The 14,707-nt window shown below is 29.5% G+C and overlaps 1 protein-coding gene and 1 pseudogene across 1 annotated transcript; both read left to right on the top strand.

Annotated features, from left to right (window-relative positions):
• Positions 1–1,818: 1,818 nt before the first annotated feature.
• LOC110711525 lies at positions 1,819–6,370 on the top strand (annotated as a pseudogene).
• Positions 6,371–8,074: 1,704 nt separating this feature from the next.
• On the top strand, positions 8,075–14,312 carry LOC110711523 (serine carboxypeptidase-like 45). Its single transcript, XM_021889932.1, has 10 exons — positions 8,075–8,410; positions 8,509–8,610; positions 9,848–9,943; positions 10,051–10,143; positions 10,249–10,319; positions 10,405–10,686; positions 10,941–11,062; positions 12,505–12,597; positions 12,893–13,010; positions 13,963–14,312. Exons 1-10 carry the CDS (start codon positions 8,164–8,166, stop codon positions 14,119–14,121), a joined length of 1,383 nt encoding a protein of 460 aa, XP_021745624.1. The 5' UTR covers positions 8,075–8,163; the 3' UTR covers positions 14,122–14,312.
• The last annotated feature ends 395 nt before the right edge of the window (positions 14,313–14,707 follow it).

Here is a 14,707-nt window from a genome sequence, read left to right as displayed (position 1 = left end):
TGCAGATTCATTAAAATTCAGTGTGGTGCGTGGGAAGGCTGATTTGAGTTTAAGCCATGTTAACCCAATTTTTATCAACCAATTATGATTACCATTACCAAATATTTATAACAAGGAGAAAAAATTAAATATAACATGTTTACTCATTATTAAGATACTGCTTACTTCGTATCGTACTTTTCTCGTCATTCTCGGGCACACCAAGTCATCAAATAAGTGTCCACTTTAAAATTTCAGCAATTAACCACAAACATTCAGTTGAAGAAGATTTTATATTCTAGGCTATGTTGCTCCAAAATTAAAGATACTCTGTTTTCTTGATGTTTAAGTTGAGTTTTGATTTGTCAGATATTTACAAGAAAATTTCACACGTAATTATAATTACATTACATAAGACAACACAAAATTGGATGAATTAAGATATCCAAATTTGAAAATTCAGATTGAAGGTTAGCTAAGATTGGGTTGTAGTTGTTATGAGGATAAAATATCAAAAGAACATTACAGATACATTCAATATATATTATAGATACATTAAAATCATATAATTGATACAATATAATGAAATTAAGGTATTAGTGGAAGCCTGGAAGGGCTTATATGAGGAGAGAGAAAGTATACTACTATGTTAATGGAGAGTCAAACATAAAATAGAATTGAACGTCATTTATCAACATATTTAAAAAGTTGGTGAAAATTACCAATAATGCCATTAATGAGGTGGGTTAAATAACAGCCATTGGATTTTCTAGATCTAAGCGCTGTAATTGCTTCTCATACTTTCTCACATGAATATATATATATATATATATATATATATATATATATATATATATATATATATATATATACTAGTTTTGTGCCCGGGCGATGCCCAGATAGTTGATAAAATTTTAAGACAACATTTTTACTTGAATGTTAAATACGGTCAAATAATTCGTTCTGATAATGTAGGATATTTAGACATACGATATCATATGGCTTATATTTATATATAATATAATAGTGTACTTTCTGTAGTTTTGTTCGTAAATACATATTTATGTTATTATTGAATTGAAATTATTTTTATTAAAGTTAAATTATTTTTACTGAACTGAAAGTATATTTTCCAAACTAAAATTATTTTTACTGATTAAAACTTATTTTTACTGATTCTCTATTATTTTTTAAATAAATTAAATAACAATGCATTTTGTATGCGGCTAGCGACACCATTTGGCCGGACAAAATAACCTCTATAAAACTGACCTAGTAACCCCTGTAATATTAACTGAGTAAACTTTGACACTGACTAAGTAACCCCTATCTATAACACTAATTGAGTAACCACTATAACACCGACTAAGTAACCCCTATAGCATTAACGAAGTAGTTTGTGACACGGTTTGACAAGCTACGTATAAAAGTTTGTGACACTGATTCTCTAGTTGTGTGCCTGGGCGATGCCTAGATGGTTGATAAAAGTTTAGGATAAACTTTTTGGATTGAAGGTTAAATACGAGCATATAATCCCTTTTGATAATGCAGGATATTTAGACATACTGAATTGAAATATATTTTATTGAACTGAAATTATTTTTACTGAACTAAAAGTATTTTTACCAAAACAAAAATTATTTTTCATGATTAAAACTTATTTTCACTAATTCTCTTTTGTAAATAAATTAAATATATTATAAATGGATCTTATTTTAAAGAACTTTTTAAAACGAATTTTATGATGGAAATAGTACCGAATTATAAGATATTTATTAATTATTATTATTATTATTATTTATTTTTTATTATTTTTTTTATATATAAAATTACTTTGTATTATTTTTTTGTTTTTTCTTTAATTTAATTTTTGAATATGTTTACAGGGCCAGGTTGTTCATCTATTGGAGCAGGAGCATTCAGTGAACATGGACCCTTTAGACCAAGTGGAAATGGATTGATTAAGAACGAATTTAGCCGGAAAAAAGGTGAAGTCTTTATATTTTTTTTTTGAAAAAGTTAGCTAATGCAAAAAATGTAATTAGTAATTAATTAATTAGTTAGTAATATCATTGTTATTGATTTGATTGCAGAAGCAAATATGTTGTATCTTGAATCACCAGCAGGAGTTGGGTTTTCTTATTCTGCTAATCAATCATTTTATGATGGAGTTAATGATGAAATGACAGGTTTTTAATATTTTTTTTGTTGTACTAATTTCATTTTATAACATTTCTTAAAAATTTAACACATTGTTTTTGTTTACTGATAAAAAATAATAATTAATGTCTTTTTTTCAGCAAAAAATAATCTGGTATTTCTTCAAAAATTTCTAACAAAATACCCAGAATACAAGAATAGGGATTTATTCCTCACTGGAGAGGGCTATGGAGGTCATATTCTTTTTCCATAATATTTTAATAACGAGTAAAATAGTATACAAGACAATTATTCAACAACACTTACTCGTAATTAATATGTTGAAAAGTTGTTTCCCCTGTTTAAAAACAGGACATTATGTTCCACAACTTCCTAACCTCATACTAAAATCAAGCCTCAAGTCAAGTTTGAAGGGAGTTGCTGTGAGTAATAAACTATTAATCGATGATTAATATATTTAGGAAACTTTGTCTAAAAGGTACTTATATGTTTACTTTTTTTTGTGAAAAAGAACCTTATATGTTCAAAATGGTGAAAAAAAGTCTTTACAAGTCACTTTTGTTTTAAGGAGGAATCTTGACATTGAAATATGACCGCTAACTTTACTTTTCCGGGGTTGACTATCATGTGAAATGCACGTGATGTTTAAAAAATGCCTTTCCTTCTTTTTTTCCCATGATTTTAAAGAAAGAGAAGAAATTTGAGAGAAAATTTGGAGATAGAAAAAGAGAGAAAGTGAAAAAATGGGGAAAAAAGATTGAAGGGCCTTTTTAAACATCATGTCATCACTTTCACGTGCGTGATGGTCAACCCCGGAAAAATAAAGTCAACAACCATATTTCGACGTCAAGGTCCCTCCTCACAATAAAAGTGACTTATCAGAACCTTTTTCACCATTTTGAACATATAAAATCCTTCTTCGCAAAAAAAAGTGAGCATATAAGTATCTTTCTGACAAATTTTCCATATATTTATATGCAATTAATTAACTTAATTTTGGTGATTTATATGATGATTATGATCCTAAAATTGCAGATAGGAAATCCACTGCTAGAGTTTAACAATGACTTCTATTCAAGGGCAGAATATCTTTGGTCTCATGGACTAATATCTGATGCAACATATGAGGTTTCTGAAAAAGTATGCAATTATTCACAAATTAGGAGACAATCACAGAAAGGATTTCTCTCCGCACCTTGTAAATAAGTTATTTCTCAAATTCGTAGTGAGATTGGCCGGTTTATTAACTAGCACGATGTCACTCTCGACGTTTGTTTACATTCGGTTTCTCAACAAGCTCATGTCCTCAACCAAATGATGGTAACACAAAGTACTTGCAGTCACATTGCTTTCTTATAAATGGTTCAAGTTGTCATATGTTGTTCTCTCGTACACATGTTACCTTAACTCGGCTAGAATTGTCATACATAATTACATGTTGATCATTTATGAAAATATTGCATGATATTGTATTACATTATTACACGTTGATCATTTATGAACATATTACATGATATTATCTTATCATGAATCATTTAATTTAAGTGTCATATCAATATCCGAGTGTCGTGTATTCAATAGAGTACTTGACCTATTGATTAATTTAATGGCAGGATGAAGAGAACATTGATGTTTGTCTAAAAGATGAAACTACCCAATACATGAACAGGAAAGATTTGCAAAAGGCTATGCATGCACACCTTATTGGTGTTACTCAATGGACAGCTTGTAGCAAGTAAGATTTTTCTTTAAGATATATTCTAACTTTCGAAGTACGGAGTACAATACTAATTTGGAAACATGTAATCGCATGGCACGTTGATAAGTTCAAGTTGCATTGGTTAGATTGGAATTTGTTTGTTGAAATTCGAGCTACTTTAATTTAGATGTAGGATATATTGGTTAGCTTATTCTCTAGTATTGTTAGTTGCTTAATTTTCCATCATTATATTCTAACATTGAGAAGCTTTGTTAACAATGATATGGTATAGTGTGCTTAACTATCACATGGACGATTTGGAGGTTCCTACTCTTCCCCTACTTGGCATTCTCACTAAAAATGACGTTCGAGTTTTTGTTTACAGGTAATTTTATTTCATATGTTTTGCACTTATCACTGCACCTTAATTTGCACTTTAAGTCTGTATTTTTTTTAAAAGGTAAAGTATATTGATATTAGGACAATTTTTTATCTCTCAATATATAATTCTACCTTATCTAAAGTTCTCACATTAGTTACATGTCCATATATATAATTGTAAGATTCAATGCTACTCATACGTCTTAGCGTGTTTTCTTAGACAAGAATCATAAGATCAAAAAAGGTAAGTAGGTAGCAATCTTCCTATATTGGACAGTTATTCTCAATTGTTACAGATACCTTATTTTGTTGTAGTGTATCGGCCCTCATAAATTGAATAAGGACAATAAACTTGTCCTTTAATTACATATACAATATACATTGAGGAGGGGTCCTAATAATCCTTTTTCCTTACCCAAAAAAAATTATATATACTTCGTATATTCTTAGTTTATACTTCCTCTGTTCCACAAATATTGCAACAAGGATGAAATTACGTATTTCAAAACACATTTTATATGTTAAATATTTATAATTATATAAGAGTAAAAATTATAAAAAGTTGATATTGTAAAAGTATTTTACGAGACAAATCTAACAAGACCCCACATGACTATATTTTACTTTACGTATAAATCATAATTTGTAGTCAAACAAGCCTGATGAATAGTGCAAAAGTTCAGTTGTTGCAATATTACTAGAACAGAGGAAGTATAAAATTATACAGAGTCATAATTTACATTATAAGTCTGGAAATGCTCATACTCTTTTGTATGTAACCAATAATTATGGATATTTATGGACTCAAACATTCTAATTTTGTTTTTGCAGTGGTGACCAAGATGCAGTAATTCCATTCACAGGAACTAGAACACTGATAAATGGATTGGCAAAGGAGATGAGACTAAACAATACTGTGCCTTACAGAACTTAGTTAACAGATAAATAGGTCGATTTCTCATGTTTTCATTTGTTGCTTGTGCACTTTATAGATTAATTGTCAAGTAGATATTGCAATTTAAACTAGTAATGTGATAAGAAAATTGGATCCATGAGAGTAATAGACGATAGCCGCTAACAATATTTAAGGTCCAAGACACTCTACATGACAAATCAAATCAAATATCATGAACTTTCACCTCTCAAAATTAACATAATTTTACCTTGCCCTAAACCAAAAAGAATCCTACCAAATCGGCACAACCTAATTGATACAACTTTAAATAGAGACAAACATGTATAAGCTAAATCAAATGACTTATATGTCACTTTTATATATACTTTCTTCCTTTCCAATTCTCTCTGTTTTTCTTCATATATATGAAAATTGAACATGCTATACATGAAAGTTATGTTAATTTATCAAAATTTGTGGTTTACAAATCTTTATTATTATTGTAGATGCCATATGTCTATTCATCAATGATATTATTTCTTCCCGTAAAAAAAAAAAAGAAAAAAAAAACGGCCTTTCAAAAATTAAAAAAAAATATACTCTATATATATAGAACATGCAATTTCATGCCATCTTAAATGATGACCATGTTTCAAAGCGTTAATCTTGCCTATTATTAGACTGTTATTAGGCTCCTCTAAACATTTGCTTCAAGCCTTCAACAAATTAAACTTCAAGTAAAAAGAGGAACAAGAAAAGGATAGTTTGCTAACATCTTATTCTTGGCATGCAGGTTGGTGGCTGGACGCAAGTATATGGTGACATTCTTGCATATGCAACCGTAAGAGGAGCTGCCCATCATGTACCACTTTCGCAACCCGCTCGATCTCTCGTGCTCTTCCGCTCCTTCCTGGATGGGAAGCCACTTCCAGATGTTTCACTGGCTCAAATAATCTATGGAGTCTATACGTACCGAAAGTTAAACTCACTGAATTTGATTCAGCCACACTCATAGCAGAAATTTCAGAAACTGTACGTATAAATTGATTCACTGAATTTGATTCAGCCACACTCATAGCAGAAATTTCAGAAACTGTACGTATGGATTGATTTGGTTATTATGATCAAATACATACAATGATTTAATAATAAAATTCAGATATATATATATGTGCGTGTATCATGATTTTTAATTGAGCTCTAGCTAGCTCCGATATACAAGCACAACAAAATATGGGGTAAAAACACTAATTCACATAAGACTTGTAACGTTGTAATTCAATCTCAAAACTTCTACCAAATGATTGAATGAGCAAATTACACAATTAAGTAGATTGTGCAAATGAACACATTTTACAAGAATACTCGTAGCTGTACCTTGCAAGCTAGGTACAACCAGTTGTATAATTAAAGATTGTTTATTTTACTATATTTTTGTTTTGTTTTTTTTCCTCAGAGAGTTTGTACAAAACCATTAAAAAAAATTAAACCAAAATTGGCATGCATGTTTTATACACGAACTCACTTACATGAAACTTTTGTGATTTCAAACAAAACCATTAAACATTTAAATCAAAACTAGTACTCCCTCCATCCCATAATATAGTTCCTATTTTTCTATTTTGGAGATCCAAAATGTTGTTCTTGTTTCTATTTTTGGATAGTATGTAAAGACCATTCTACCCTCACTTTTTTATATTTATTCATTGTATGTACTTCCTAAATTACTGTTGAATTTTGCACATGCCTTGTATTTTTTTCCACTTTCTCTCTCTAACTTTTGTTTATAATTGTACTTTACACTTTTATTAATGTAATTCATCCACTTTTACCTCCTAATTTTTAGATACCGTGAAAAAACATAAACAAAAACTATATTATGAGACGGAGGAAGTAGTAGTGTTTACATCAATTGTGGCCTTGTGGGGCAATATAACCATCAAATTAAGCACGCGGTATATGCACTTATAAATTAAGTGATCAAAACACTACTTTTAGATACATAGTGCCTGTCATTATCTAAGAAAATACATTCTTATGTCTATTTAGTTACAACCTTTTCATCTATGCATACACAATGATTCACATATTTAATTGTTATTATCTTTAATTTCAATAAATGAAAACAAAATAGGATCTTGTTAATACAAATGAAGAACACTTAAACTGAAAATAATAACATACTCCCTGCGGGTTTTTTTTTTTTTTTTTGTTTGTTCTACCCACTTTTCATTTGAGTTCTTTATTTGAAGTTCTACTTACTAACTACTTTGTTTTATTCTATTTATGGCACATTCCCTTTACCATCTTACCCCTCAAACCTACAATTATTACACTTTTTTATTCTCTCTCTCTTACTTTATTCACCTTTTCTTACACAATCTTACTTTATTTACATTCTATCACTTACTTTATCTTACACCCACTCACATTCTTTAACAATTTCTTAAATTGCGCATTTATAATAATTAAGTATAACATAACTACTTGGGACTCCAATTATTCAAAAAGGCAATACTCCGTATTACACTACTACCAGTACTCACATTATTCTAGTCACAAAGTGAACAAATTTGCTTGCCGATAATGGATCACTTCATGATATTCTTTTAAGAGAAAAATTGATTACATAGTATACATCTTGGAAGCTAAAAAAAAAATCCTAAAGCATAACACTTCAAAAGTTATTATTCAACAAACTTGTACTAGTGTTATCAAGTTGACTACCTAGTCTTTTCCAATTAATAGTCCAATAATTGATGCAATTTGAAAACAAAGTTTGTCCTAAACTAACACTAGTTTACCCTTATATGAAGTTTTCAATGTTTCAATCAACTTAATTATTGTCATTACGTTTGGAAAGTTCTTCATGGCCCTCAAATGACATGTAGTTACGTATAGAGTTTATACACTAAAATACTAGGAACCACACTATAAAAATCATTCAAAATTTCATTTGACTAGTAGTGTTACCTTACCATAATATTCTACTACAAAACATAATAAATACTTGTTTTTCTTCCTTAGTTTCTTTCATAAGTGCAGCAAAATGTTGTCTTTCACAAAAGTCATAACCTTTGCAACCCTTTTATTATGCAACTTTGCATTACAAGTAACTCCATTATCATCTGAAGATGATAAAATCACAAGCTTACCAGGGCAACCCCCTGTTAATTTCCAGCAATTTTCGGGTTATATTACTGTCGACGAAGTCCAAAAAAGAAATCTTTTTTACTATTTAGTTCAAGCTGAAACTAACCCTTCTTCCAAACCCCTTGTTCTTTGGCTCAATGGAGGTTTTTTTTTTTTTTTTTTTCAAACCTTTTTTTTAATTTTTTTTTAATAAAAATTAAAATTAAAATCCCTTTAATTTAAAATTTGTATTTGTTTACAGGGCCAGGTTGTTCATCTATTGGAGCAGGAGCATTCAGTGAACATGGACCCTTTAGACCAAGTGGAAATGGATTGATTAAGAATGAATTTAGCTGGAATAAAGGTAAAGTCTTTTTAATTATATTTTTTGAAAAAAATAGCTAATGCGAAAATTGTAATTAGTAAAATAACTAGATTAAGTGCCCGTGCGATGTACGGTTGTAATAACCTTTTTCCCATAATTAATTGCGATATAATATAAAAATGAGACAACTCATGTGGAATAAACAAATGCAACGCATATAGAAAAATAAAATAATAAGACAAAATTATTAAAACTACGATTGAGAAAAAAAAAAATTATTGTTGATTAGTTGTGTTGAAAATATTTAAAAGTAGTATACAATAAATTACATTAATGATGCATATTATTTCCTAATAAAACTATACAATCTAGTGACTATATGACTATTGACTTATTAATAAATGCTTTTTAATAAACATGAAAATATTACTCAAACAACAGAATAAAATCTACAGTAAAACTATTAGCACAAGATATATGCAAATATACAAATTACAAATAATATATCACATACAAAGTATAATTGTTAACTTAATCTTACAAAATTTAATTTATACTTCATATTAGAAATATCATAACTTAATTTTACAAAAAAATTTCAATTCAATTTATACTTCACATTAGAAATATCTTAACTTAATCTTACAAAATAACATTACACATACAAAGTATAATTGTTATCACTCACTCCACTTTTTTAAATTGTTACACCATTTTTTGTTTTCATTTTTATTTAAGCGCTACACTTCCTTATATTTGGTAAATTAACTACCATTGAATTAAAGAGTATAAAATATTATTATTGTAGTAAGTTGCTTATTTATTAAAAAACTAATTTAATTTTAATAATATAAAACTTTACGAAATATTTTTTGGTTAAATCCGTGCATCGCACGGGTACTAATCTAATAATACTCCGTCTAAAACATGTCCAGGCGGTAATAATAGTATATTGTATTTCAACCAGTGGATCACTTTTTCTATAATTAAAAAAGAGTAGGAATAATATTTTAGGTAAATGTGTATGAAAGAAATAAAAATACGAAATAAAAAGAAATACATTTTATGTAAAGATAATATATAAGATTTAGAATAATATTATTTTAGTTGTATTATACAAATATTTCAAAAATAAAAAAAAAAATCCTAAAAGGAGAAAGGGGAGTTTTGGAGGGAAAATACAACACCAGGAAGTGACACGAGTCATTCTTGGTGTCTGTTTTAGTATTATGTTATTGATGAATTAGTTGGTTAATATCATTATTATTGATTGCAGAAGCAAACATGTTGTATCTTGAATCACCAGCAGGAGTTGGGTTTTCTTATTCTGCTAATAAAACATTTTATGATGGAGTTAATGATGAAATGACAGGTCTTTTATTTTAGTGATTTCATTTCATTATATATTTTGTATATTTTATCTATTAATTTTTATTTACTGATGAAAATGAATGATAATAAAATAAACCATTTGTTCAGCAAGAGATAATCTGGTATTTCTTCAAAAATTCCTAGCAAAATACCCAGAATACAAGAATAGAGATTTATTCCTCACTGGAGAGAGCTATGGAGGTCATATTCTTATTCTACGAGCAAAATAGTATACAAGACAATTATTCGACGACATTTTACTCGTAATTAATATGTTGAAAGTTTGTTTCCCCTGTTTGAAAACAGGACATTATGTTCCACAACTTGCTAACCTCGTGCTAAAATCAAGCCTCAAGTCAAATTTGAGGGGAGTTGCTGTAAGTAAAACTCAATGATAAACAAAATAATTATGCAATTACTTTTTTAGTGATTTTATACAATGATTATGCACCTAAAATGCAGATAGGAAATCCATTGCTAGAGTTCAACAATGACTTCAATTCAATCGGTGAATATCTTTGGTCTCATGGACTAATATCTGATGCAACTTATGATCTTTCTGAAAAAATCTGCAATTATTCACAAATTAGGAGACAAGAACAGAAATTCCTTTCAGCACCTTGCAAATTAGTTAATTCTCAAATTAATAGTGAGATTGGCAAGTTTATTGACTCGTACGATGTCACTCTCGACGTGTGTTTACATTCGGTTTCTCAACAAGCTCATGTCCTCAACCAAATGATGGTAATACGAAGTACAAAGTATTTGCAGTCACACTGCTTTCATTCAGATTATTCGTTATTGGTTCTTGTCATTGTTTGTTCTCTCTTTTGCATGTTACTTTAACTCGGCTAGAATTGTCATACAAAGTTACACGTTGATCAAATGAAAATATTGCATGATATTGTCTTAAAATGAACTGGCTAAGTGTCATATTAATGTCTGAGTGTTGTGTGTATTCAACAGAGATACTTGACGTATTGATAATTTAATGGCAGGATGAAGAGAAAATTGATGTTTGTCTAGATGATGAAACAACCCAATACTTGAATAGGAAAGATGTACAAAAGGCTATGCATGCACACCTTATTGGGGTAACTCAATGGGCTACTTGTAGCAAGTAAGATTCTTCTTAAATATTCTATTTTTGCACCAAAGATCCTGTTATAACAGACGAAATACAATACTAATTTGGAAACATGTATAAGCATGTCACATTGATAAGTTCAAATTGCATTGGTTTGATTGGTATTTGTTTGTTGAAATTTGAGCTACTTTAGATTATAAGATACATTGGTAAAGTCCCATGTGAGATGACAATATGTAGAATTCGATACATTCCATTTACAGGCATACAAAATAGTTTTGGCCATAAAACTTCAATAATATATAATCAGAGATTAGGCTGGCGATAACTCATGACTTTCTTGTCATGACCTTTACATCACCTTGATTGTAGATAGCACGCCAAAAATCAATTAAATTAAAAGTTTAAAGTAATTGTTAGATTTTACACTCTATCATTTACTAGTATTACTATTTTATTACCCGTAAAAAATTAATTTTTTTTCTAAGATAATACGGAGTATTGTTTATGGGGTTTAAATTAAAAGTAATTTTATTTTCATTCACACAGAAAAGTAAAACCATCGAATTGAATAAGTGTTTATTTAAAATCTTTTTTTGGTCCAAATTATTTAACAAATTTTGTAAAAATATGCTTTATTAGAAAAATCCAAAAACTTATATCCTAGCAATGGCAGCATGAGGGTTAAAATCAGCATGATCGAGTTGATCCTTGTTCTTTGTAACCCGTGAGCCGGAACTCCAAAATACTACTTTCTCCGTTTTTTTTATTTGAACCGCTTTGACTTTTACACTATTTACCACTCCTCCTTTGACTATCTTTTATGATAATAAGTAAAGAAAAACATAGTCATGTGAGATCTTTTTGAATTTGTCTCAATAAGTACTATTATAATATATAACTTTTATAATTTTTACTTATGGAGAATTAAAGTTATTGATCGTTAAAGTTTTGCATTAGCAAACGTGATAAAAGAAACAGGTCAAGTAAAAAAAAAAACAAATGAAGTATATATGACACCATTATTTTGCACACTATTCTACTTTTTCTGTTAGATCTACAATACTTTACTTCATAGTTCATACTTGTATGCCATATCAATATGACGACTATAATATATTGATGACAAAAGAATTAAGCATAAGTAGTAATATTCAACTTATCTTGTTCGAACTTAACTAAATTTATAAGTATAGGACTTTGGGGCTTGGATCTTTATTTGAATGGCAATACAAGCTGTAAGATGAGAAAGCATTTAAGTGCACAATATAAAACACGCCCAAGAATTTATAGCGATTCATTCATAGTAAGCTACATCCACTTTTAGGGAGATAGAGCTTATATTACTCTATAATACTAATTCTTGGATATACTAGTAGATATACTTTCATGTAGCTTATACTCTAGTATTGTTAGTTGGTTAATTTTCCACCATTATATTTTAACATTGAGATGCTTTGTTAACAATGGTATAGTGTGCTAAACTATCACATGGACGATTTGGAGATTCCTACTCTTCCACTACTTGGCACTTTCACTAAAAGCGGCGTGAGAGTTCTGGTTTACAGGTAATTTTACTAATCACTAACGCTGCGTATTTGATACGTATTTTTTTCTTTGAAAGGGTAAATTATATGTACTAAGGTTATGAGGGCAATTTTCTCTCAATACTAACCCCTACGTTATCTAAAGTTCTCACGTCAATCACATGTTCATGTTATTGTAAGAGTATATGCTACAGAGTACGTCTTATAAGTGTGTTGTCTTAGATATGATCATACTAGCTAAGTAACAATCTATCAATCTTGGACAATGATTTCCAACTGTTATTAATACATGTTTATTTTAATTCTATTTGTGCAGTGGTGACCAAGATTCAATAATACCGTTCATTGGAACTAGAACGCTTGTAAACGGATTGGCAAAGGAGTTGGGACTAAACACTACTGTGCCTTATCGAACTTGGCTAACAAATAGACAGGTCGATTTCTTTTTTCTTTTGTTATCATGATTATGTATTTTGCAGAATTAATAATCACGTTAATAGTGCAATTTAAACTAATAATGTGATAAAATTCAAACTACAACCACCATAGTCGGCTAGTCGCTAATAAAATTTGAAGTCGAAGTAGAACATTTTACATGACAAATCAATCCTTACCATTTTCCCCATCTAAACACAAGTTTTACGTAAATTACATGACCTTACCCTATCTAAACCAAGTAGACTCCAATTAAATTAAAAACTACTAATTTGTCCTTCGCATGAGAATATTCAATTTGTATGACTTTAGTAGTTTTTGTCTTTTTTTTTCCTAATGAGTTACCCCTCCGTTTTTAAATACTTGTTTCACTTTTTAATTTTGGCCGTTTTTAAATACTTGCTCCATGTCCTTGTTTAGAAAGTTTTTACAATATCTAATTCATTTCTCTAAACTAGTGGACCTAACAAAAATCATATTTTATTAATTCCATATTCTCTCTCCTACAATTCTCTCAGCTATTTTTTGCTTTTTACAATTTTTTATTCTTTCAACAACCCCACTACCTCCATATTTTATTACTTTCTCCAATTTCTCCTAAAACTCCGCGCATGGAAAAATGGAGCAACGAGCAAGTATTTAAAAACGGAGGGAGTATATGATATATTTGAGTAGTAACTAAGCAATCTAAAGCTAAAACGAATGTCTACTCTCTCAAAATATGACCTCACACTTATTGATGATAATCCCATTTCATTATATGGATTCGAAAAATGTCCTTTCCAATTCTAATATTTTACATAAAAACTAAACATTCATTAGCAATGCGTGCAAATTGCAAAACCGAAAAAAAAAATGTTAAAAAAATTAAATAAAAAATACAGTGCACACAAACTTGAAGTAAAAAGAGGAGCAAGAAAAGGATTGGAACTAACATCTTAATTTTGGCAGGTTGGTGGTTGGACGCAAGTATATGGTGACATTCTTGCATATGCAACTATAAGAGGAGCTTCCCATGAAGCACCATTTTCGCAACCTGCTCGATCTCTCGTGCTCTTCCGCTCCTTCCTGGATGGGAAGCCACTTCCAGATGTCTCACTTGCTCAATAATCTATGGAGTTTACGTACCAAAAATTATGATCACTTAATTTGATTCGGCCATACCCTCACAACAGAAATTTTAGAAATGATTATAATCAATTACATTAAATAATACCAGAGTGCATTGCTAATTTACTTGTACAATGCAAGAAATTTCAATGATTTACGAGTATATCAAATACCACTATTTGCTGTTTGCATATGTTGTGATAACATTCAACCAAACAAAACCAAGATCAACCAAATCTTCGAGTTTATAAACTAAACAATTTACGATGGTGAAACCGAGTGCATGAAATAAAAATCTGATATACACAAAATTAATTAAGCATGATTCAGAAATGTTTAGACATGTATTTTTTACGAAGGTAATTAAGGAACAACGAATATCAGATGTATCGTATTCCACCATACAGGCATACATGCCTTAAATTATACCATTTTGTTCTTGACCTCTGTCTACATGGCTTGTATACAACTATACGTACATACAATGTTTTCGACATACGATAATCCGACAAAAAATTGAGTTCAGATAAACAGTATGGCCAAAAATCTCCTGTTTACTAATAGATCTAAAATATGAGGTAAAAGC

This window comes from Chenopodium quinoa, unplaced genomic scaffold (genome assembly GCF_001683475.1).
Source record: "Chenopodium quinoa cultivar QQ74 unplaced genomic scaffold, ASM168347v1, whole genome shotgun sequence".
In the NCBI taxonomy this organism is placed as follows: domain Eukaryota; kingdom Viridiplantae; phylum Streptophyta; class Magnoliopsida; order Caryophyllales; family Amaranthaceae; genus Chenopodium; species Chenopodium quinoa.
The sequence above is the reverse complement of the archived record's forward strand: the minus strand, read 5'-3'. Positions and strand labels throughout refer to the sequence as shown.

What these genes read in the sequence shown, in the direction of transcription:
- LOC110711523 (XM_021889932.1), top strand. Translation starts at nt 8,164, where the DNA reads ATGTTGTCTTTCACAAAAGTCATAACCTTTGCAACCCTTTTATTATGC. An exon ending in TGAATTTAGCTGGAATAAAG is followed by an intron (nt 8,611 to 9,847) that starts GTAAAGTCTTTT and finishes TATTGATTGCAG; the next exon opens with AAGCAAACATGTTGTATCTT. An exon ending in CAATGGGCTACTTGTAGCAA is followed by an intron (nt 11,063 to 12,504) that starts GTAAGATTCTTC and finishes ACAATGGTATAG; the next exon opens with TGTGCTAAACTATCACATGG.